At 43.8% G+C, this 26,936-nt stretch overlaps 2 protein-coding genes across 2 annotated transcripts in view; both read left to right on the plus strand.

The window, feature by feature from the left end:
* The window catches only part of LOC311142532 (unconventional myosin-XVIIIa-like), a 111,772-nt gene that overhangs the window by 17,763 nt on the left and 67,073 nt on the right, over positions 1–26,936 (plus strand). The gene's annotated exons all lie outside the window — the stretch shown is intronic.
* Positions 20,529–25,119, plus strand: LOC311142584 (uncharacterized protein; the record flags this gene model as incomplete). Its single annotated transcript, XM_084178257.1, has 3 exons — positions 20,529–20,547; positions 22,307–22,371; positions 23,080–25,119. 3 exons carry the CDS (start codon positions 20,529–20,531, stop codon positions 23,998–24,000), a joined length of 1,005 nt encoding a protein of 334 aa, XP_084034383.1. The 3' UTR covers positions 24,001–25,119.

Here is a 26,936-nt window from a genome sequence, read left to right on the forward strand (position 1 = left end):
TGTATATAGTTGCTCAGTACTTTCTCCTTGACTAAACTAGCCTTGTAATTTAACATTTTTATTCATATTTCCAGATCACATACCAGTTTGTTATTAAGGCACATGAAAGTTCACGTTCATGAAGGGATAAAAAATAAATTTAAAAAACTACTGTGAAGTAGGAACTAGCGTCAAATGCCCACCTTCCTGAATCTGGTTACATTTCTCAATTTCTCCTATGTGTTTTCCTATTCTGAAATATCCTCTGATAAAGTGGGAGAAAATTCTGCGATTTTTAATCTGCCGTTTATTATATCCCACTCTCTTTTTTTGTTGGGAGGAAATGCCAAGTATTTCCCTGAAGTTTGGTGTGTGCGGGTGTCAAGGAGAGGTACCTTGAGTTATTTTGATTTTCTGCCATTACTCTGAGTAATTTCTTCTTTACAGTTTTTTTTAAAATTGCTTTTATTACACTATATATACAAAAGTATGTGGACACACCTTCAAATGAGTGGATTTAACTATTTCAGCCACACCCGTTGCTGACAGTTGTATAAAATCGAGCACACATCCATGCAATCTCCATAGGAAAACAGTGGCAGTAGAATGGCCTTACTGAAGAGCTCAGTGACTTTCAATGGGGCACCGTCATAGGATGCCACCTTTCCATCAAGTCAGTTCATAAAATTTCTGCCCTGTTTGAGCTGCCCCGGTCAACTGTAAGTGCTGTTATTGTGAAATGGAAACGTCTAGGAGCAACAACGACTTAGCCGCGAAGTGGTAGGCCACACAAGCTCACAGAACGGGACCGCCGAGTGCTGAAGCTCGTAAAAATAATCTGTCCTCGGTTGCAACACGCACTACTGAGTTCCAATCTGCCACTGGAAGCAACGTCAGCACAATAACTGTTCGTCGGGAGCTTCATAAAATGGGTTTCCATGGCCGAGCAGCCGCACACAAGCCTAAGATCACCATGCGCAACGCAAAGCATCGGCTGGAGTGGTGTAAAGCTCGCCGCCATTGGACTCTGGAGCAGTGGAAACGTATTCTCTGGAGTGATAAATCATGCTTCACCATCTGGCAGTCCGACGGACAAATCTGGGTTTGGCGCATGCCAACGCTACCTGCCCCAATGAATAGTGCCAACTGTAAAGTTGGGTGGAGGTGGAATAATGGTCTGGGGCTGTTTTTCATGGTTCGGCCTAGGCCCCTTAGTTCCAGTTAAGGGAAATCTTCACGCTACAGCATACAATGACATTCTAGACGATTCTGTGCTTCCAACTTTGTGGCAACAGTTTGGGGAAGCGAGGTCCATACAGAAATTGTTTGTCAAGATCGGTGTGGAAGAACTTGAATGGCCTGAACGGAGCCCTACCTCAGCCCCATCGAACACCTTTGGGATGAATTGCACAACATCAGTGCTCGACCTCACTAATGCTCTTGTGGCTGAATGGAAGTAAGTCCCCCCAGCAATGTTCCAACATCTAGTGGCAAGCCTTCCCAGAAGAGTGGAGGCTGTTATAGCAGCAAAGGGGGGACCAACTCCATATTAATGCCCATGATTTTGGAATGAGATGTTCGACGACCAGGTGTCCACATACTTTTGGTCATGTAGTGTATGTGGTCAATTTTCACAACACAAAACAGATAATCAAAAAGGCAGTTGTTTCAAAACTCTAAGCACATTTTCAATTGACTAAGTACAACACACAAAATGATAGTCACTTTTTTACTGAACTTAATCAGTGTTTCATCTAGAAATACATGTTTCACATCACAATACCTGTTCATATAAAGTAATTGCCTTTCACAATGCAATGCTCACATTCATTTTAATAGGATTCTCTTTTCTTTTGTTAAAATACATTTGATTATTACTTCATCCGACTGCTCTTAATTGATGATCACTTCAACGTTTGGTAAACCTATAGATTTTACATGTACAGATGTAGGATCTTCATTTGAGCCAGTTTGCTACAGCAGGAAAATAATCCTACAGCAACAGGAAATGTGGATTATAAATAAAATATATTTTTGTAGGGGTTGATACATTTTTCGTTAGGGCAAATCACGTCTGAAATTACAAACTTTTTAGAAACCTTTTAAAAACTCAAATACACTACAAGTTTAAAAATTCTCAGCAACAAAAGTGATCAAATTAAGATCCTACATCTGTAAACTGGTTTGTGTACTACAGATTTTGAATACTACATAATAAAAATGTACAGTACCAGTCAAAAGTTTGGACACCTACTCATTCAAGGGTTTTTCTTTATTTTTTACTATTTTTTACATTGTAGAATAATAGTGAAGACCTATGAAATAAACTATGAAATAACACATATGTAATCATGTAGTAACCAAAAATGTGTTAAACAAATCAAAATATATTTTATATTTGAGATTCTTTAAATAGCTAACCTTTTCCTTGATGACAGCTTTGCACACTCTTGGCATTCTATCAACCAGCTTCACCTGGAATGCTTTTCCAACAGTCTTGAAGGAGTTCCCACATATGCTGAGCACTTGTTGGCTGCTTTTCCTTCACTCTGCCGTCCGACTCATCCCAAACCATCTCAATTGGGTTGTGGTCGGGGGATTGTGGAGGCCAGGTAATCTGATGCAGCACTTCATCACTCTCCTTCTTGGTCAAATAGCCCTTACACAGCCTGGAGGTGTGTTGGGTCATTGTCCTGTTGAAAAACAAATGATAAGCCCAAACCAGATGGATGGCGTATCGCTGCAGAATGCTGTGGTAGCCATGCTGGTTAAGTGTGCCTTGAATTCTAAATAAATCACAGACAGTGTCACCAGCAAAGCACCCCCACACCATAACACCACCTCCTCCATGCTTTACGGTGGGAAATACACATGCAGAGATCATCCGTTCACCCACACCGCGTCTCACAAAGACACGGCAGTTTGAACCAAAACTCTCAAATTTCGACTCCAGACCAAAGGACAAATTTCCACCAGTCTAATGTCCATTACTCGTGTTTCTTGGCCCAAGCAGGTCTCTTCTTCTTATTGGTGTCCTTTTAGTAGTGGTTTCTTTGCAGCAATTCGACCATGAAGGCCTGATTCACACAGTCGCCTCTGAACAGTTGATGTTGAGATGTCTGTTACTTGAACTCTGTGAATCATTAATTTGGGCTGCAATTTCTGAGGCTAGTAACTCTAATGAACTTATCCTCTGCAGCAGAGGTAACTCTGGGTCTTCCATTCCTGTGGCGGTCCTCATGAGAGCCTGTTTCATCAAAGCGCATGATGGTTTTTGCGACTGAACTTGAAGAAACTTTCAAAGTTCTTGAAATGTTCCATATCTCTTAAAGTAATGATGGACTGTCGTTTCTCTTTTCTTATTTGAGCTGTTCTTGCCATAATATGGACTTGGTCTTTTACCAAATAGAGCTATCTTCTGTATACCCCTCCCTACATTTACATTTACGTCATTTAGCAGACGCTCTTATCCAGAGCGACTTACAAATTGGTGCATTCACCCTATAGCCAGTGGGATAACCACTTTACAATTATTTTTATTATTTTATTTTTAGGGGGGGGGGGGGGGGGGGGTAGAAGGATTACTTTATCCTATCCCAGGTATTCCTTAAAGAGGTGGGGTTTCAAATGTCTCCGGAAGGTGGTGAGTGACTCCGCTGTCCTGGCGTCGTGAGGGAGCTTGTTCCACCATTGGGGTGCCAGAGCAGCGAACAGTTTTGACTGGGCTGAGCGGGAACTATGCTTCCACAGAGGAAGGGGAGCCAGCAGGCCAGAGGTGGATGAACGCAATGCCCTCGTTTGGGTGTAGGGACTGATCAGAGCCTGAAGGTACGGAGGTGCCGTTCCCCTCACAGCTCCATAGGCAAGCACCATGGTCTTGTAACAGATGCGAGCTTCAACTGGAAGCCAGTGGAGTGTGCGGAGGAGCGGGGTGACGTGAGAGAACTTGGGAAGGTTGAACACCTCTACCAACTGAGCTATATCCCTGCCGGCCATTCCCTCCCCTACCCTGGACGACGCTGGGCCAATTGTGCGCCGCCCCATGGGTCTCCCGGTCGCGGACGGCTACGACAGAGCCTGGATTCGAACCAGGATCTCTAGTGGCACAGCTAGCACTGCGATGCAGTGTCTTAGACCACTGCGCCACTCGGGGCCTACCATTGCATCCCGTAACATTTTAACATGGAAATCGCTGTTCTATCATTCAGCCTACAGTAGCAGCCAATGTGTGGTGTTCAATGTAGGCCTACATTCCATGACACTTTTGAAAAAATATAACATGCAGGGCTTGACATTAACTTGTTTATCCTTCAGACAAGGAGGTGACTGAAAATGTTGTGGTGTTTGATGCAAGAAACCACTTTACAAAATAAAATGCATTATTATTCCCATACCATTATTACAGAGAATCAGACATTATGCTACCCTTTTCCTATTGGCTAATTAGCTTATTCAAGTTTGTCTGAAAATACAACACTGCCCCTTTAAGACAAAAAAAAGCAATCACTCCCCTATTGTGGACTACAAATGGTCTATAACTGGGCTAATAACTCACTAACTAGCAAAGGATATGAACAAAATGTGCACAGATGCACTCATGCTGTAAACACAGTCCAGTTCAAACTGAATGGCACAGATCCATACAGTGTATATGGCAATGGTCTATTTGCATATACAGTGTATTCAGAAAGTATTCAGACCCCTTGACTTTTTCCACATTTTGTTATGTTACAGCCTTATTCTAAAATGGATTAAATAAAACAATTCCTCATCAATCTACACACAATACCCCATAATGACAAAGCAAAAACAGGTTTTTAGAAATGTGTGCAAATGTATTTAAAAAAAGCAGCCTTGAGTCTTCTTGGGTATGACGCTACAAGCTTGGCGCACCTGTATTTGGGGAGTTTCTCCCATTCTTCTCTGCAGATCCTCTCAAGCTTTGTCAGGTTGGATGGGGAGCGTCGCCGCACAGCTATTTTCAGTGCTCTCCAGAGATGTTCGATCGGGTTCAAGTCCGGGCTCTGGCTGGGCCACTCAAGGACATTCAGAGACTTGTCCCAAAGCCACTCCTGTGTTGTCTTGGCTGTGTGCTTAGGGTCGTTGTCCTGTTGGAAGGTGAACCTTGGAGGTCCTGAGCGCTCTGGAGCAGGTTTTCATCAAGGATCTCTCTGTACTTTGCGCCGTTCATCTTTCCCTCGATCCTGACTAGTCTCCCAGTCCCTGCCGCTGAAAAACATTCCCACAGCATGATGCTGCCACCACCATGCTTCACCGTAGGGATGGTGCCAGATTTCCTCCCGACGTGATGCTTGGCATTCAGGCCAAAGAGTTCAATCTTGGTTTCATCAGACCAGAGAATCTTGTTTCTCATGGTCTGAGCATCTTTAGGTGCCTTTTAGCAAACTCCAAGCGGGCTGTCATCTGCCTTTTACTGAGGAGTGGCTTCCGTCTGGCCACTCTACCGTAAAGGCCAGATTTGGTGGAGATGGTTGTCCTTCTGGAAGGTTCTCCCATCTCCACAGAGGAACTCTGGAGCTCTGTCAGAGTGACCATTGGGTTCTTGGTCACCTCCCTGACCAATAATCTTGCTCAGTTTGGCCAGGCGGCCAGCTCTAGGAAGAGTCTTGGTGGTTCCAAACTTCTTCCATTTAAGAATGATGGAGGCCACTGTGTTCTTGGAGACCTTCAATGCTGCAGAAATGTTTTGGTACCCTTCCCCAGATCTGTGCCTCGACACTATCCTGTCTTGGAGTTCTACGGACAATTCCTTCGACCTCAATGCTTGGTTTTTGTGCATTGTCAACTGTGGGACCTTATATAGACAGGTGTGTGCCTTTCCAAATCATGTCCAATCAATTGAATTTATGACAGGTGGACTCCAATCAAGTTGTAAAAACATCTAAAGGATGATCAATGGAAACAGGATGCACCTGAGCTCAATTTCGAGTCTCATAGCAAAGGGTCTGAATACTTATGTATTTTTTTTATTTGTATACATTTGTAAAAGAATTATAAAAACCTGTATTCTCTTTGTCATTATGGGGTATTGTGTGTAGATTGATGAGGAAAGTTTTGATTTAATCAATTTTAGAATAAGGCTGTAACATAACAAAATGTGGAAAAAGTCAAGGGGTCTGAATACTTTCCGAATGCGCTATAGGCCTACTGCAGCTCTGATTGGTTATGCCGCACCGGTCTGTGTAGAGTACGGGCTGAGTAGTACATGTCAATGCAATAGAATCCTACTCCGATGTGTTCTGCCTACAACAAAATCTCTTGCATATTTCGTTTTGTTTCGGTATTTTGCATTGAAAGTGGCTAATATTGCGCTGATTTGATCACAATTGCCACAGTAAATGGAAACGTTGATAGTATTAACAGGCTTAAACGTAAGCCTATGCAACATTAACCAATTAAAAACAGTACTGTAGCAATGAGGCCCAATACATTATCACCGCATATTGGCTTTGGTTGAATTGCCCTGCCGATGCATTGTTGTTCGGGCCATAAAATGTTTTTATATTTCAAAATTTGAGGTAGTCTATATGTTCACACCGGTAATATATCTGTTGTTGTATTATTTGTGAAGCACAGCTGAGTGAGCATACATTTTAAATAACGTGTTTTTTATTTTTATTTTACTGTGCTGATGTTACCTACATCTGATGGTCAGTCTCAGGAGAGGGAGAGAGCAGCAGACTGAGGGTCCACCTCTCATCATCCCTCCACTCTCCCTTTCCTCCACTGACACTGACCAAAAAGGGACACCGTCTTCCAGATGATGGCGAAACTCGAGTCACACCGCATTATTTCTGCCTCATGCACAAATTCATGTGGTTACTCCTATGAGCAGAGAAAGTGAAATATTCCTCAATATAAAAAAAGACCCAAGCCGCTAATAAAACAATGCAAGCCTATCGATACACTTTCCTACCCATTCATTACTGCTGCACTGCTTGTTGTAGCGCTGAGTGGAAATAGGAATAATGTGCATTTTATGGCTTTTATAAAAGTGATGAATACAAAGTGTTGACATTGCTAAGTAAGAACTTAAACATGAACTCTCTCATAAAAACAGCAGCTCTTTGCTGTGTTCGTTGACAGTCTCTCTCTAGTCATGGTTTTAAATGTTTAGAAATCTCACAGTATCAATTTTGCTGTAGCTTTCTTTTATGCCTGCTACGTTACTGCACATACGTGTGAAAATGGCACCAAAGCAATAAAAAAGCAACAGTAATGAGCCATCCCTGACCTGCAAGAGACAGGCAGACTCAGATCTGTGAAGATATTTATATCTGTTTTAACGTCTGACAGACAATGGAGTTGTTAACTGGATTGAGTTCAGCTGGCTGCCTTTCAGGTTTCACCACTTCCAGTCAACTCTGAGAGGTGTCCTATGGGGGAGAGAGAGAGAGAGCTCTACTTTGATCATGTTTCATACAAACTATGTGTCTCCATTCTAAATGTCTCTTATCTCCTCCATAGAAGACTTTGGTCTGAAGCAACACGTCACAGCTCCTCCGTTAGGATCTGTAACTCTGCATCACATTGGCTCTTTGCGATTTCAACCGATAGTTTGGGATGAAGTGTAAAAGTGTTTGTGACACCTGGAGTGTGGAACTCCCTTTGTCACAGGAACAGGACTGTCAGAAACAGTTGTGTGGAATGCACCATGAAACAGGTGTGAATACTCAACATGGTGCAGTCTGCTTGTTCTGAGTGTTCAAACTACCCATCCCACCACACACCTGAGCAACCAGTGAACTTTAGGAGCCTAATTGATGCCTGGGACTAATTGGTCTATGGATTGTGTTGGTTATACCCAGCTAAGGGACTCTACCCCCCGCTACTGTGTCCCAGATACCACTGATCATGACCATGAGAGCCATTTGAAACGGTAAGAAATGATAGCATGAGAGAGTGACCTAGAACCAACCAGCAGCTCTATTAATAGGAGGTTATAATAAGATCTAGATCAAGTCAGTGCTGTAGAAGTAGAACTCTATTTTATTGAATATGGTGTGGCGACTTCTTCCATTTGTGCAAGGATGATCAGGCTTTAATTGCCGCTTTAAACAATGAAAAGATTATCTATTGACATGGATACAATGGATAGGATTTGTTTGAAGAGGGAATTAGATGCAATACACTAGCTAGTACCAACTGGGCACACCACGTCCTTTCAACGTGGAAATGTGAGTAACATTTGGTTGAGACATTGATCAATGAAATTTCAACCTTTATTCACCCACTCAAAAAGACAGCCAGAAGTTTGTTGATTTTCCGATGTGTTATCACTATGCTAAAAGCACAACCAAATTCCAATGGAAAAACAATGTCTGATTTTTGGTTTGGTTGTCATCTAAATGTGTTATCACTGTGCTTTCAACCATTTTTAAAAGCACAACAACGTTCAAATGGGAATCCAATGTCAGATATTTTGTATTTATACAACTACTTAATGTGTTATCACTGTGCTTCATCTAATAGCACAACCAAATGACCTGGATTCAGTTATTACATTAAAAGTACATAGTGCAAGTGTTCAATGCTGTTCGAGATTCTGCGCAGATTATTATAGCAATTGTGAATATATCCACAGACCTGTGACCTCAATGTGGCCATGGATGTGTTACTCATTTTAAGGTTGAATAAATACTGTTACATTAGTTTGTAAGATAGACTTAACTTTAGACTATTTACTGTATTACAAAAGTAATATTGAATTGTGTTCGGTTGACAACGCAACCAAATATCAACATTTAAAGCATATATAATGCTTGGATAGTTTCACCTGAGCCACTTGCTTAATCCTACTCTTTAACTTGTATATTTTGTTTAGTTGAAGATGTGAATCCAACATATAATTTAATAGGCTATTTACTGATACTGAATTGTGTTTGGTTGTCAACGCAACCAAATATCAACATTTGAAGGAGATGTATCTTTTGTGCCACTGACTTAGTCTGGCTTTAATTCCAGTTTGTCTTCAAATTAATAATTGATATGTTGGATTCACGTCTCCATCTCAACCAAGAATCAACATTAAAGAATTAGCTAAATAAAATCAAACGTTATGTAAAGTGTAATTAAAGTTGATTTAAACATAGTCCTATTATTGAACTTCAGTTTTTGGTTGAGATGGAGACGTGAATCCAACATATCAATTATGAATTTGTAGACTAACTGGAATTACAGTCAGACTAAATCAGTGGCACGGATGGAATTATCCAAGTAGAAAATACATCTCCTTCAAATGTTGATATTTGGTTGCGTTTACAACCAAACACAATTCAATATCCAGTTTGTCTACAAATTAATAATTGATATGTTGGATTCACGTCTAATCTCAACCATATAAAGTATGCTTACATTTAATTTGCTCTGTTAAACCTACCTTTGAGAATGACTTTGATAGCATCAGTGAATATATTTAGTTATTAAGGGATCTCTCAATAATCATTTTCATGGTAGGACATTGGTAGTAGTCAGTGACAAATATCAAAGCTAAGCAGGGCTGGGATTGGTTAACCCTGGTTGGGAGACCAAATGAATAGCTGTAGATTGACTCTCCAGCTGAGCCTATTGTTTTTTTCTGTTAGTGGATATGTCGTTGAAGATCTGACGTTGTTTCAAAGGTACAAATTCAACTTATTTTATACAAGGTTTGTCTATGTGGAGAATTGATAGAATGATGACAATCCTTGATGACTTTTTACAAATCCAAAGTATTTTCCACTTAGATTCCACGTCACAATACGTTGACAAATGACGTTGAAACAACGTTGATTCAACCAGTTTGTGCCCAGTGGGTAGCTACCCCAATTACTTCCCCATTATACACCAGCAATGGTCTTTGGACAGTAAACCTGCTTATGGCTCTCTCTCACTATCAACAGATGACATTTAATGTGAAGTCTGCTTGTGATATGGAAGTCAATATGCAGCACCACATACTGTACACTACAGTGATTGAGGCAAGTGAGCCTGTTTTGTGAAAACCAGCCAGGCAGGTTTCAGAAAGTCACCTGTTTGTGTGTGTGTGCACGCTTTACCACCCTCTGATGGTTTGCATTTAGGTTGCATACCAAACCCTTCCTCCGTAGGCTGGAAGCGGTTAGCAAATACTACACAATTCAGTAATACCAACACAGTTGTCACTGCTGGGTTTAAGATACTGAGATATTAACGCCCACTGATGTCCACAGCTTGTTGTGTAGCACAAACCGTTTCTGAATAGACTCAACAATGAATGTTTGGACCAAATTAGGTTATGTAATGGATAATCAGGGCCCGGGAACAGCTGCTGAATCAATGGAACCAAGAGTCTGTCTGTTGGACCACAGCCACTGTCTACACTACAGGACGCTAAAGATGTATTCTTCTGCACAGGCCTTTCTGTTTTCCCCTCTTCCCCAGAACTGTCAGTGTGCTTCCTGGCCTGTTTTGGAGCTGTGTGTCCCTAGCTGTGGCTGTTGATCGCTGGCCTCTTCTCTCTCCATGGTGAGCAGGAAGCCACTCTGTCCCAGGCTACCGGCCTGCCATGCTTCACTCTGGCCACTGCCAGGAGTCCTCCATTAAATTCTCTGTGTGAAGATGATGGGTCAAGATGTGCTCCCGACAGACTCTAGAAATTGATGATGTGCTAAAATTGTACATTGTTCACAAAAAATTTACTGAATGTCTGTCATGGCCTAACTCACCATGTACTTGCCGCCTAGTTATGTATTTGTATTTATGTAAGAGTAAAGGCAATTCAAATTAGCTTACAGCCTCTTCTTCAGCGGCTTGAGTTAGATGGGTCAGTTGTTCACATCACAGACTACTGTAACGTTACTCACACAGAGTCAACCGAAGCATCAAATTACAGTTGAGTGCTAGCTCTTATCCTGTGCAACCTTATAGTTTGATTTAAATTGAAGGAGATGTTGGTGGAAGAGCTGGAACAATGCTCTTGATCAAAGGTCTTATGTAAGCATCAGAGCTCATGACAGTGTTAGGGGTGGAAGGATTAAAGAAAGAAAGACGATAGACATTTGTTTCTTTACGGCAGACAGACCTAGTTTGCATTAGACAGATTTGTGTATATTCTGGGCATGGCTTTGCATGGGCTGCTGCTAGGTGTACCTGTACATTCTGCTGGTGTTTTGTCACTGACAGTATGGTTTGCTCCTTATCTACCAGGATACTCACGTCATCATTTTCCTATTAATCATAGGAAAACATCCTCATCATTCCAGAGTCAGTCAGCTTTAGAATGAGCTGCACAACAGTGAACCGACTGGTTTCAATTGTGATGTTGAAACATTCATTGAACAGTAAAAAAGGAGCATGTAAACTTATCATTGACTGTATGAAAATAAGGAACGTATGCATGTTCATGTTAATATGAGTACTAAAGGACAGTATATAATTGAATGGGCTTAACTGGGTCAGTGTTCTACACTAACTTTTTCCACTGGTGGCACCAGCACATGATTTGGTCGCAACAATTTGTTTATACAAAAATGAATAATTGATAATGACCTGGGCCCAGTTTCCCAAAAGTATCTTAAGGCTAAGTTCATCATAGGAGCAACGTTAAATCTCCAAGTGGTTTCCCAAAACCATCGTTATTAATGTTGCACTTAAACACTCGTAATCAAACGCCAGCCTCAGACCACTTAGAACAGCTAAGTGCGTTGTTAGATGTTTTTTTGCACTCCTGCATTACTTTATACACAGAAGATCTCCGCTGAACATAGAATCACATGGTTTATCAGTCTCTCTGTGACTGCCGATAACTTCAAAACAAAGTTGACTACAAATACAAAGTTGCCAATGTCTTTGCAATTGATACAAACAAGCGATGTATAAAAATATACTTCAAATGGAAACCAAGATGACTGCATTAAAATAGAAATACAGTAGGCTAAAGGCCTAGTTCAATCCCCTTTTGCCCTCAGAACAGCCTCAATTCATCGGGGCATGGACTACAAGGTGTCAAGCGTTCCACAGGGATGCTGGCCCATGTTGACTCCAATGCTTCCCACAGTTGTGTCAAGTTGGCTGGATGTCCTTTGGGTGGTGGACCATTCTTGATACACACGGGAAACTGTTGAGCGTGGAAAAACCCATCAGTGTTGCAGTTCTTGACACACTCAAACCGGTGCACCTGGCACCTACTACCATACCCTGTTCAAAGGCACTTAAATATTTTGTCTTGCCCATTCACCCTCTGAATGGCACATATTCTCAAGGCTTAAAAATCCTCCCCTCCGTTACACTGATTGAAGTGGATTTAACAGGTGACATCAATAAGGGATCATAGCTTTCACCTGGTCAGTCTATGTCATGGAAAGAGCAGGTATTCCTAAGGTTTTGTACACTCCGTGTATATTTCATGTTAAGTAAATGCAGTTATATTTTGCTACTTGTAGGCTACTGTCTGTAATATTTCATGAAGTGTAGCTTAACGTGCGCAATGATGTGCCAAATCTGTGATTTTGTGCATTATTATTGGGTAAGCATTAGAATGAGCTGCCTCAATATTTGCAGCCGTAGGTGGTAATATCTCTCTAGGAGCTGATCCGTCGTCAGTATTTGTTTTGAGTAAGCGGACCCGAGAGCAGCGCTGCCTTTCTTTCGATCCTATCAGTATCGACACATGTTCCAACGACTGTTCTCTCTGCGTGGTGTTTTGGGAAACGCATGTTACAAATTCGGCCATTGTAGGAAAGATACATCGTTAAAACACTCGTAAGCCTAACTTCCATCGCAATCGGGAAACCGGGCCCTGGCCTGTGTCCCTTAATGTACCTGCATTCCATATAGAACCGGGCTAATAATGACTAGTGGCGCAGTGGTCTAAGGCACTGCATCGCATTGCTAGCTGTGCCACTAGAGATCCTGGTTGGATTCCAGGCTCTGTCGTAGCCGGCCGCGACCGGGAGACCCATGGGGCGGCGCACAATTGGCCCAGCGTCGTCCAGGGTAGGGGAGGGAATGGCCGGCAGGGATGTAGCTCAGTTGGTAGAGCATGGCGTTTGCAACGCCAGGGTTGTGGGTTCGATTCCCACGGGGGGCCAGTATGATTTTTAAAACAAAATACAAATATAAATAATGTATGCACTCACTAACTGTAAGTCGCTCTGGATAAGAGCGTCTGCTAAATGACTAAAATGTAAATGTAATGACTAGCCATCTTTTAAATTAGAATGCCCTTATGTTCTCACATTGATTTGGATATATTTACTGTAACAGTAAAGAAAGGAGACTGTTAAAATAAAGTGCAAAATGTATTTATTTCAGATTCCAAAGTGCCATGTGTTATTGTTCTGCGAAAATCCTCTAGAGGGCAGAATTTAAAAAATATATACAGTACCAGTCAAAAGTTTGGACACACCTACTCATTCAAGGGTTTTCTTTATTTTTACTATTTTCTACATTGTAGAATAATAGTGAAGACATCAAAACTATGAAATAACACATATGGAGGAATCATGTAGTAACCAAAAAAGTGTTAAACAAATCAAAATAGATTTTAGATTCTTTAAAGTAGCCACCCTTTGCCTTGATGACAGCTTTGCACAGTCTTGGCATTCTCTCAACCAGTTTCATGAGGTAGTCACATGGAAAGCTAGCTCGCTCTCTCTTTCGCGCTCTCTCTCTTTCTCCTTCATTTTTAAAGAAAATAATTAGTTCGAAACTGTTCAACTATTGTCTTTCTCTCTCTTTGATTAAACTACTCACCGCAGAAATGAGACAGTTCGGCCTCCAACACGGTGTCCTTACCAGGGCCCGACTGGTAAATTTGACCCCACCCATTTATACATCAAAATCAAATATTACAGGCGGAGGCATATCATGTTGTTCACTTAGCCTACTACAGAGATGAGAAACATTTTCCCCAGCGCTTTTTATGGAAACCCAAAGGAGTCATACCTAACTGCCCAGTGGCTTTCCATAGCTCCCCTACACACACCACGGTGCGCTCTGTCCATTGTGCTGACACAGCGCAGCGGAGATACAGATTTGTTTTGCGCCGACCTGTCATTCAATCATTTTAACTTTTTTGCTATTTTTATATAGAGACATAAAACTAAAACTGAGGGGGCACAAGTTTGAACTGAGGGGCTAAGCCCCCTTTAGCACCCTCGTGGAGACGGGTATGCCTGTCTATACCACTAGGACCAACATGCTCCTCAGACTGACATTCCTTTCTCACTCTGTGGCACGACAAGACACACCTGGTTATTGTGTGTGTGTGTGTGTGTGTGTGTGTGTGTGTGTGTGTGTACACGTTTAACTCTGGACAACTCACTTATTCTGACTCACCGATTCGCTGATTACTGACTCAGCCAAACAGAGACATTAAATAACTCTCTTTTGCTGTCAACACCTATTTCTGTGTGCTCAGGTCAAATTCCAGTTTGCCACACACCCCTCCCCTTATTCTGGTCTCGACATTTTAAATGATGCTGGAGACACGTTCCTCACACATAAGCAGTAACCTCATAAACATTGTCAGTATGTAGCAGTGTTCATTTTCCCTTCAACTGAAATCATTACGGTTCAGTATTTCTAACCACCCTCCTTAAACGCACACACTACCCAAACTAATGGACATGTGACCGCAAGGCAGAACGGCACATTCCAAACGAGTACTGGGTACATGGTACATATTGACGAACATTGTATTGGCGGAGCAAATAGAGGATCATAGCATAGCCACGAGGTAGATGGACACTTTGTCCAGGCCCTAAACACTATCCACTAACCTTTTGGCGATGCGGGGGCACAAACTTCCCTACATGGGCCTTTGCTGATGCAAGTAATGGAGCATTCTCCCGAACAATGCACAGTGGACAGTGGAGTTGTCTCTAGCCACCCCAGCAGTGACACAACTTCCGTGCCACACCAAGGAACATTTTGCGGTGCAGTAGTTTTCTCTCCATGCCTGGGGAAAGGGTCAGAGCACACCCTCTCCTCTCCAGGCTCCGGAGAGAGCTCGGTCATAATCAATTCAGTGTCAGTCAATGTTGGTATGAAAACCTCACACACCCCATCATAGGGCAGACACTCCTGCAGAGCGGGAGGAGCAGAAATGAGACAGTTCGGCCTCCAACAGTGTCCTCACCAGGGCCCGACTGGTAAATTTGACTCCGCCCTAATAAATCAAAATCTAATATTACAGGCGGAGGCATATCATGTTGTTCACTTAGCCTACTATAGAGATGAGAAGTGTTGTGTCCCGTTTTTTATGGAAACCCAAAGGAGTCATACCTAACTGCCCAGTGGCTTTCCATAGCCCCCCTACACACACCACGGTGCGCTCTGTCCATTGTGCTGACACATCACAGTGGAGATACAGATTTTATTAATGCCAACCTGTCACTCAATCGTTTGTTTCAAATTTGAACTGAGGGGCTAAGCCCCCTTTAGCCCCCTTGTGGAGACGGGTATGCCTGTCTATACCACTAGGACCAACATGCTCCTCAGACTGACATTCCTTTCTCACTCTGTGGCACAACAAGACACACCTGGTTATTGTGTGTGTGTGTGTGTGTGTGTGTGTGTGTGTGTGTGTGTGTGTGTGTGTGTGTGTGTGTGTGTGTGTGTGTGTGTGTGTGTGTGTGTGTGTGTGTGTGTGTGTGTGTGTGTGTGTGTGTGTGTGTGTGTGTGTGTGTGTGTGTGTGTGTGTGTGTGTGTGTGTGTGTGTGTGTGTGTGTGTGTGTGCGTGCGTTTGTAACTCCGGACAACTCATTCATTCTGACTCACCGATTTGCTGTTTACTGACTCAGCCACACAGAGACATGAAATGGTCCTGTTTTACAGTCAACTCCTATTTCTGTGTGCACAGGTCAAATTCCAGTTTGCGCAAGGGTTTTCTCGTGAGATAATTGACTGAAAAGGGAACCAGTCTTAACTTCCTGTACTTCAACTTGGCTCCTGAGATGCACAGTCTAGTAGTGGAGCCCCCCATCTAACCTGCCAACAAGATGTACTGTAGACTAAAAATTTGATTTGAAAGGCTGCTGTGGCAGCTGTATGTGGCTATGAGCAGCACACAGAAACAGTCTGGTTCTTTTCAAGTGCCAGGTCCTCTGAAATTATCCCATGATGTTCTCACTACAGAGAGTCAGTTGTTCCATCAGGGGATTATTAGTTTAGCCAGTGATCCATTACACTGGTCCACCATGGACACCTGCAGCAGCTCTGACATCACCGCTTGGCTTCCCCACTCATCTCATCTCAGACCAGCTCACAGGGTCATTCATTTTACATTTTAGTCATTTAGCAGACGCTCTTATCCAGAGCGACTTACAGTTAGTGAATGCATACGTTTTCATACTGGCCCCCCGTGGGAAACGAACCCACAACCCTGGCGTTGCAAGCGCCATGCTCTACCAACTGAGCTACATAGCGTTTCAGCAAGCCATGACACCCACCATCTCAGATTGTTGTAAAATCATTTCTGTAGTTAAAGACGGATATGATTAGGATTCCTGAAACATTATTTTGTTTACATTTTATTTGATCTCTGAGAAATTAAGCTAATTGATTGCAACCAAAGTGGCCCTTTTAATTTATAGGATTCACATTATATTCCACAAATTATAGTACCCAACATCTGATTTGGACCAAACTTCTTCCTACCATTGAGTAAGAGATGAGGAATCCAATAAAATGATCAAAAGCCACCCACAGACCCCCCACACCCCATGCCAATCCCAACCTCAACAACCAGTATACAGTGTCAGTTCTCTATGTTTGACAAGAAGTATGGAGCTGCGGCTTCGAGTATTACTTATTCACCATTTGTAATGTATTCCCTGTGAATCTGGTGACGTTTCCCCTCCCCTGTTTAGAGAAATTAGCCATTGAAGTTGCTTGCATTATTTACCATAAATTAGTGTGAAAGTACCATATTTTGCCCGCTAGGTGCCGCTGTTCCTCCTACTGCCACCACACCCTTTTGTCAATTTTGCTGGTTTATTAAATTAATCACAACATTTTCTTTCCAACTTTTGGTAGAAAACCAATAGCTTTTGCTCATGATGAAAATACATTGTGTGGGGTGTGGGAGGTCCGTGGGTGGCTTTTGGTCATTTTATTGGTCTGTCAATGTCTTACTCATTGTTAGGAAGAATTAAGGTCCAAATTGGATGTTAGGTACTATATTTATTGAAGATTATATGAATCATATAAATTAAAATGGCAAAAAAAAAATCTCAGAGATCAAATAATATTTCAACAAAATAATGTTTCAGTAATGCTAATTGGATCTGTTTCTACAGCAATCTGAGATGGTGAGTGTCGAAATCCTCTTGTGCTTTTTGAGGTGGAATGACTCCCAAAGGCTTTTTATCCCCAGTTAGTACAATTACCCCACCCCCACTTATAAGTAGCAGAAAATAAGTGGAGTTAATAACCCCTCTATCATTTATCCTTTATCTCAGGCATATTTCCTGCCTAGCTGCAGACAAGCTTTTGTCATTAGGAAATTAGTAAATCGTCTTAATCTCCCGCCCAAGCAACAGCCCAGTTCAATGACATCATCTCCAGTCCCAGTGAGGCAATGCTATCTCAGTAAACACTCAGCGTTAGTACACTACAGACACTGGGATTAGAGGGGCTGGGCTACTGTGGCTAATAATAACGCTGTCAGGTTTACAGGGGGGTGAATTGTTTGTTCTCAGGGCACCATTGAGAATGAGACCATGGTATCAATTGGTCTCCCCTGAATAAATCAAAGTAAAACACATTTTTAAAAATCATGACTCCTAACACTGTAGCCAGTCAAGCTCTCACATAGGCTATCCAGTTTAAACCAGGAAGGGAATGATTTTTTTTGCAGTTTAATTTCTCTGATAGGAAATCATTCTGAATGAACATTCTGAATGTGGTTGCGTCTGCAAAGTGGGTGTGTTGAGGAAATTAATTGAAATAGCCTTCCTTGTTCTGCTGTGTTTGGACATCAGCACTTAAACAGACACACCCTCAGCTTTTCAGCTTTCTGATAGCAGCTGCCATTGCTCTTAATCATCACTGTGTGTTTTATGTCTGGAATGGTCTAAACCTATAGTTGTTGCCCTGAAACCCTTTTATCGGTGGAGAGGGATATGTGCTGTTTTTTGATTGACTTTATCACCCAGTCCCACCCCTAGTGGAGTCCACATTCGGATGGATCTGTTCTGTTTCCTGACTCCCTGTGTGTGGGTCTCTCTGCCTCCCTCTCTTCTCCATGCTCACCCCTCAATTCAACCCAGTGAATGGCTCCAAGCTGCCATTTGTGCCCATGCCGTCAGTCTCTCTGTGTCTGGGGGCTGAATGGTGCCCAATGTGTGGCGGAAATAATAAGCCTGGCCTTGCCCCTCTGCCTGCCTGCCTGCCTGTGAGTTTTTTAGAGTTGGTGTGCGTGTGGACTGAGGAGTGTGTGTTTGTGATGGGTGTTGTGCAGTGCACTGAGTGGCAGGCTGAAGGGGACACAATGGGGTCATTAATGGCAGTGTGGTGGTGTGCCTCTTGTATCCTCACATGTCTGAGTCCATAGCCTGATAGCCTGTTGGCAGTGTCCTTAATGTCCCCAACACTGTCCCCTCTGTCTCTGTGACACTCTCCTCACTGTCTGTGTCATCCTCTATAGACCTGCTGTCTGTCTGCTTCCATTTCCCTTCAGCTTCCACATGTTGATGTGTAATTCACCTCTTGTTAAATTACTCTATTTTCATCAGCTGAATAAAATGACAATTCGCTGTTATTGTCTTACCTTCCTCTAAAGGCTCATTTTCACCTCGCTAATTGAGCTTGATAATCACTTCCTCTTAAATCATTTGTCAGCCTTGCGTGTGATCACACCGCTTTCTAACAGAGCGGTAGCAGGTTGTTTTGTAAGCTACTCTCCAACTGTATGTTGTTTGACGGTAACTCTTGGCCTGATTTCTATAAGTGTGCTGTAATCAGGTCTGTATTTAGTGTATTTACTGTGACTCTGGATAATCTAGGTCATGTTCATGACAGAATCTCATAAATCCTATGGGTCCAGCCTCAGTTTGAACTGGGTCAGAATCAGAGCTGTGTGTGGCGTTAGAGGCCGGTAATCTTTGATCAGTGTTTAACATGTATACACACACACACACACACACACACACACACACACAACACACACACACACACACACTGTGGGGAAGGAAGGATTAGCAGGCTGGGCTGTGTTAGATGGAGCAGATCAATTGGATTCCACCAGCCTGGGCTAGCCCGGCTGCACCGCCTGCAGTTCCATGTTGTCCTCCTGCAGCAACTCCCCCTGCCCACCACACCCAATCAGCAGCTGAATGCTCTTCTCTCCCTCCAGGCTAGGCCCAGACCATGTGTTATGTCACACTGGTTTTCCCACAATGGATTTTCTTCTGGAGTAATATTATTTTCTCAGCCACAGGGTAAATACGTACTGTTATCAATGTGTCTTGTTGTATTTTTTCAACTCCAATTCTGGTAAAAGGACAATTCATATGAATGTTGAATATAGGGAAGTAGAATGATTAACTGATACCTTCCTAGAATTGAAAAGCAGACCTAAATGTTTTAAGGCTTATAGCTCCCTCTTGTGGTGTAAGAAGCAAAGTGAAACTCGGTGAACAAAGAGAAAAGTAATATGTCCATCTAGTGGTGGTCTGTGCACTCTCTGAGTCTGAAGTGTACTGATCAGTATGCCTACTTTTCTGATGCCTTTTATATGCTGAATACAGAATTTATTTAAAAAAAACCTGTGATTCTAAATCTAGATGAGCTCTTAATTTTTTCAGTCATTGGCATGGATGATTTGTGCTTGCACATGTGTTTATGGCCTTATCACATGAAGGGCCTGTGTTGGTTTGATACATTCTCAGTCTTTAACCTACTTCTGTGTGTGGCTCTAAAGGACAGAGGAATAGACTTGCCCATGCCCCTCCAGGTTTACTCTGGCATACCTCCACAGGCCTAGCTAAGACTGGACCAGGAGAGGTAGGGAGGGCCAGTGATTTGGGCCTGAGAGGGACAGTGAAGACCTAAACTCTGTCTCTCTCTGTCATTCTGCTGGGTGGGGCACACACTACAGGAGATGAGAGGGGGTGCCAGGGATAATTGTCATGGTAGTGTCATGGTGCTTGTTGTGTGCTGCTATTTATAGCCCCCTCTGTATCCCAGCAGCTGTCCCCCTTCCGTCTGTCCCCCTCCCCGCCCTCCCAGCATTCCACCCCGGGTCCTATCGCGTTACGTTCCCCCTCTGATCCTCAGACAGACAGAGCCCTAACCCAGCCCTGCCTGCAGTGCTAGCTGGGACGTTTTCAGCTCCTGTGGTTCTACTCAACCTCCTACTCTACCAGGACTAGCAACCGCGTTCTTCTCAAACCCACGTCCAATCCTTCCCTGATCCGGTTAGGGAGACAACACTGATCGGGCCTCCAGGCGACACAAGGTAACAGAAGAGTGGCCGAGACTCTGTAAGGGCCTGGTAGGGTGGTCCGTTCGGAGTGTGTCTGTCTGCTGTACCATGACCAATAGTGCTCTAGTTGCGTCTCAGAATGGCCTCCTCTGCTGCTGGTAACTATTAATAGGAGTGGAAGCTGTCTGATGAAAGCTAGGGCAGGATGGTGAAACACGTTACTGCGCCACTCATTTCAGCCCTGCTGCTTATAGAGAATGCCCAGCATGCCCACTTTCTGTACTGCACACTCTGTGGCTGTCATGTACCACCGTTTTGAGCTTGTTTTGGGCTGAGATGACAGTTGGCAATGTTCTTGGCTATAACTGAATGGTAAATCTGAATGAAACAATATTGGAGATGGAGACACAATATTGGAGACTGTGTAATACTCTAATGAAGGCCTTTAGAGGTTGACCTGGTAGCATGTTTACAAAGGATAGCCAGGTCCACAGATCTGTGTAGTGCCTCCGAGGTGCGGTGTCCATGTCAGTTACACTTCTATGTTATCATTTATTGGCTGACTGTTTGCTTCTTGTGATGTCATCAACATGAGACAAATCCATATGTTGTTTGTGGTTTTGACTACATGGTATACAGCTACGGACAGAATTGACTTTTCGTAGCAGGTTAGGAGAACTTACGAACTTGCAATTTATGCCTCACTTCCGTCCGTAGCTGTATACCATCTAGCCACAACCGTTGTTTGTGTGTATGACTATTTGCTTGCTTCTATTTTGGCCTGTACCCTTTTTTCTCCAAAATGGAACCAATGCAAATCCTAAATTCTTTACTTTAGGGGCAGTTACTACTGACACAAATCTGAGGTCTGGTGACAATTGATTCTCCTGTGGTCACCTTTCACTGACCTTTCTCTTAACTCTCATAACAACATAGAGAAACCACAGGATGTCACCTGATGCACTGAACAAAATAAATTGAGTCTGATATGGCAGTGATAAAGTCAGTGACACTCTTAGCCTGCAGATTAAACCACTGGTATGTCCGACATTTACACTCTAATAACAGGCAGACCTAATGCAGCATTCACAGCATTGCACTACTTGACGGTAGTAAACTGAAGTGTTTGCCTCACATATATCAAATATATGACATATTGTAGTCAAATAAAAGCAGAGGAAAATATTTGAATATATAATGATAACTGTAGCTGTCATCTATTGATATTGAAATAATTTTTTGATGAAATAAGAATATTTGCAAAAGGTGGATCTATTTCTATAGTGTGAATGTGAACTGATGTCCTGTCTCCCTGAGGTATCCTTGTCTCTCCTGTCTCCCTGTACTGTATGTATCCATTTCATCCTGTTCTTCATGTCTTCTGTCCTCAGTGCTGCCTCAGACTGCATGGTCCTACTGCCCTGCTGGTAGTAGTTAGAGTGAAGAAAGACGCCAGTCCTCGCCCCCCTACCTACCTGTCCACCCCGAAACACACTCCCTCACTCCATCCTCATATCCTCTCCTTCTACTCTCTATCACTTTTCTCTTTCGTTCTGTCTATATCTACATCACACTCTTTCTCTCCCTCCTGCCCCTCACCTCCACTCTCCCGGTTCAGCCCATGACTTCTGGGCTACTACCATGGCTTACAGTTCACGCTTTTCATTCTGGCGGCAAAAGGGAAGTCTTGTTTTACCTTTATGTGTTTGCACCGATGCCTTCAGTAGATTACTGCACATTTACTGTTGTCAGCTGAGCTTTATGCTGAAGTGGAAGATTCTCTTCTCTGTCGACAGAGGAAGGATGTTATTGGTAGAGATATGCATGTTGTTCTTGCATGAATAAGCTAAACTAAAGTTCTGGGTTTGATCGGCCTCTCTTGACCCTCCTCTCTTGTAGGTTGAAGTTGAAACCAAGCCAGCCTCAGATGTAAGTGTAACATCGCTGTGTGCTTTTGGATAATAGCATCTAACAATCTAGAAGTAGGTCCCTTAAAGATTTCTTCTCTCAGCCAAGTGGCACGCTTTCACCCGTGTCCTTTTCAGTTTTCAGGGTGTTAGATGGGTTTTTCACAAGACTGTCATCCCTTCAGCCGTTAGTTGGGTATACAATATAGCACCATATTGCCATGCAGTAGTGGTGTCACCTGCAGGTCTTGATGTAGTCACAGAGTAGTCACAGAGTAATAAACAGTACAGGGAGACTAATACTGGGCAAACCGTGAGACAGCCATCCACAGATTCCATCTGAAAGAGGTCTTTATAATGGGGGACCTGTATAAGCCAACATAAACAACATTTATTCTGATGTTGACAATCTGTGAGAAAGGAATTCTTCCCGTCATGGTTTATGATCGGAGGTATTATAGCTTATCTCTGTGTAGCGAAATGAAATATGAAAAGTAGAAACATTGATGTGTATAAATTACTCACATCAATAAAGTCGGACATGTAGTTTGTGTGCTGGTGGATGTTTGACACAGCTGTCCGTCCTGTAGAGTAGACAGCTGCTTGGTAAATAAGACTACCGGATGGCAAACAGCCACTCTAAATAACATAACTATGGCATTGGCTTTGGCCAGTGAACAATTATGGTGCTTAGTTTATGAAACACTATTCTAAAGCTTTGGGTCTCCTATACAGTATCTCTGATATTGGCTCCTTCTTACCTATACCTGTGTGTGTGTCCAGTCTGACGGTGAGGAAGTTGAAACAGAAGCAAGTGGTGACCCACAGCCGGTGACATCATCAAGCAGCGACACAACCAGAAGTGACAGTGCCATGGGAGGCCCTGACCCACCAGCTGCCTCCTCCTCCAGGCAGGAGAGCACAGAGGACCAGGGTCCCACTCAGAAGAAGGTGGTGAAGGTTATTAGGAGGGTGGTGAGGAAGGTAGTGCCTGGGGTGGAGGAGCAGCCTCAAGCCCCCAGCACAGAGCCTCCTAAAGCTGCCCCTATAGCCACATCTGTACCCAAGACTGCGCCCCTCTCTGGCAAGAAGGATGAGAAGGATGACATCTCCAAGGGTCTGGCCAGCCTGATGGGCCGAGGGAGGACCAAGGATCACCGGCCTCGCACCCGCACTCAAGACCGCAAGGAGGACAAAGAGGAGGAGAAGGAACAGGAGGAAGGGAAGGAAGTAGAGCGCCAGGAGCCTCCAGCGGAAAAAGCCACCCCAGCTCCCCCCACCCCAGCTCCCCCCAAATCAAACCCCATCATCCCTCCAACAGGGTTCATACCCACACCTGCACCCAAAGCCAACCCCCTCGCCCCTCCTCCAGGCTTCATCCCTGCACCCAAACCCAAAACCAACCCCCTTGCCCCCCCTCCAGGTTTCATCCCTGCCCCTGTGCCAAAAAACAACCTTTTTGCCCCCCCTCCAGGCTTCATTCCTGCCCCAAGACATAATTCCCTTGCCCGGCCCCCAGGTTTTATCCCTGCCCCGAAATCCGACCCCCTTGCCCCCCCTCCAGGGTTCGTCCCTGCCACTCGCTCATGGGCTGTAAAGAAACCAGAGGTACAGAGTGCGTGCTCTCAGATTGCCTTACTAAAGAGAGTATTACATCATTCAATGGAGCATGTGGTTCTGATGTGTGCACTGAACACCTATTAACCCATTCTGTGTGAAATTAACACAATTAAGAATTATGCCTATGGATTTGATCATACACTATATCTAGAAAAGTGTATAAAATCGAGCACACAGCCACGCAATCTCCATAGACAAACATTAGCTGCCCCTGTCAACTGTGAAGTGGAAACGTCTAGGAGAACAACGGCTCAGCCGCGAAGTGGTCGGCCACACAAGCTCATAGAACGGGACCGCCAAGTGCTAAAGCACGTAGCGCATAAAAATTGTCTGTCCTCAGTTGCAACACTCACTACCGAGTTCCAAACTGCCTCTGGAAGCAACGTCAGTACAATAACTGTTCGTCGGGAGCTTCATGAAATGGGTTTCCATGGCCGAGCAGCCGCACACAAGCCTAAGATCACCATGTGCAACGCCAATAGTCGGCTAGAGTGGTGTAAAGTTCGCCGCCATTGGACACTGGAGAAGTGGAAACGCGTTCTCTGGAGTGATGAATCACACTTCACCATCTGGCAGCCCGACGGACAAATCTGGGTTTGGTGGATGCCAGGAGCATACAACGAAATTCTAGACAATTCTGTGCTTCCAACTTTGTGGCAACAGTTTGGGGAAGGCCCTTTCCTGTTTCAGCATGACAATGCCCACGTGCACAAAGCGAGGTCCATACATAAATGGTTTGTTGAGATCGATGTGCAAGAACTTGACTGGCCTGTACAGAGCCCTGAACTCAACCCCATCGAACACCTATGGGATGAATTGGAACATCGACTGCAAGCCAGGCCTAATCGCCCAACATCAGTGCCCGACCTCACTAATGCTCTTGTGGAAGCAAGTCCCCGCAGCAATGTTCCAACATCTAGTGGACAGCCTTCCCAGAAGAGTGGAGGCTGTTATAGCAGCAAAGGGGGGACAACTCCATATTAATGCCCATGATTTTGGAATGAGATGTTCGACGAGCAGCTGTCCACATACTTTTGATAATGTAGTGTATGTCTCTCCACAGGATCTGTCTTGTCTTGGCTGCAATGGTAGAAATTAAACTGCTGCTTCATTAATTTGCGTCAGCAAAGTGCTAACTGGCTACTAACTGACTCATTTACTTCAAACAGTAGTCTTGCTGCAGTGAGAAAAGTGGAGAAAGGGTAAAAAAGTAGTGAAAACTTAAATAAAAGGTATTATTTCCTACTTCAGCCTCAGTAGTTATAAGGGTCTGGTCATGGCTGGTCCACAGAGAGCCAGGCTGGTCTGAGGCACTGATCCATTACTCATTAACACCAGGCTCTGGGAAACACTATCCAGACTGGCCTAACACTAGACCACTGAGGACAACTACTAATGGCAGCCTTATTAATGAAGAATAACCACTGAACATTGCAGTGAATAATGTACCAAAATGTTGGGAAGATCCTTGTCCAAAATGTGAGGATTTTGTTTAAACTGGAATGGGCTTGAGGAACTCTGTGTGCATATAGGATTTGAGCATGATGTGATTGAGTGTGTTGTCCTTATCAGGAGCATGGTGTGTGGAACACCTTATGTTAGAGGTCACTGACTCTCCTGTGTGTGTGTGTGTGTGTGTGTGTGTGTGTGTGTGTGTGTGTGTGTGTGTGTGTGTGTGTGTGTGTGTGTGTGTGTGTGTGTGTGTGTGTGTGTGTGTGTGTGTGTGTGTGTGTGTGTGTGTGTGTGTGTGTGTGTGTGTGTGTGTGTGTGTGTGTGTGTGTGTGTGTGTGTGTGTGTGTGTATTGATATATCAAGGTGAAGGCAGCTTCTGGTCCCTCTGCCGCCCCTGCTGGGAAGACCTCCTCTGGGAGTGCTCAGTCCCAGCCTCAGGGCACCCCTGGCTCCAAAGAACAGGTGTGTGTCCTGCAGCTGGTATGCTTCTGATTGGCTAGGTGTTGTAGATTTTAGAATATGCAGTGCAATGGTAAATTACAGTAATCTTTTTTTTTTAAGTGACATAATGTAAGCTAGTTTGACTTCTGATATTTATTGGGAATCCCCCCCATTTGATTTAAAATAGCAACCTTTAGTCAGACATTAGATGGATCACAGTACAGTACATTACCTGGGCTTGGTCAAAGGAAATGACACATGTACAAGGGGGCCCCAACATGCATAACAAACTTTTTAGAAGTACCATGGCATCAATAGACTCTGGAGTGGCTGGGTGGGGACTCACCGGTGTTGGTGATGTGACATCCTGTAGGTTCCAGAGCTGGTCCCTACAGACGAGAACCACAGGCGTCTGAGGAAGATCCTCACCGGAGCTGGCTCTACCGTAACTTCACCTCTCTCTTTCAGCCTGTGTGTCTGCCTGCTCTGCTGTGCTATTACCCAGTCTTACCCTGTGATGGGCCTGGCCACCCTGCTGTGCTATTACCCAGTCTTATCCTGTGATGGGCCACCCTGCTGTGCTCCAGCATGGGGACAGGTGCACTGTCTCATGTGGCCCCAATCTGGTGTTGACCACTAGCAACAGGGTTTGAATTATGGGGTGCCCTGTGGCGCTGTAATTGGAACACTGACTAGCAGCATCCATTTTATGTCTTTCAGCTTAGAGCTCAGAGTCTATGTCAGTCACATGGCCTCCTAGCATCATGACTAAGGAGTTCTCCCTAGTCATATGGATAAGGGTTCATATGAATGGAGGTCCCTTGTGGGTCATGTGTGGGTTCATGGTGGGCACTGGGTAGCACTATCTCTCTGCCTGGGAGGAGCCTTGGGTGTGACTTCACAGCTGGGTTTTCAAACTCAAACTTCATGTAAGGCAGTGCTATAACTAACTAATTACAACATGTTTGTACAGTCACAATATAGAATTTTGTCAAGTGAGAAAATTCTAATTATTTTGATATGACATAGTACACACGGCTTTACATCTGTACCTAGACTCCTCTCCTCTCCTCTCTCTCCTCTCTTCTTTCTTTGTCCCTTCTGTTTTCTCAACAGGCAATATCATT

This window comes from Coregonus lavaretus (genome assembly GCF_964263955.1).
Source record: "Coregonus lavaretus genome assembly, chromosome: 15".
NCBI classification, from domain to species: Eukaryota; Metazoa; Chordata; class Actinopteri; order Salmoniformes; family Salmonidae; genus Coregonus; species Coregonus lavaretus.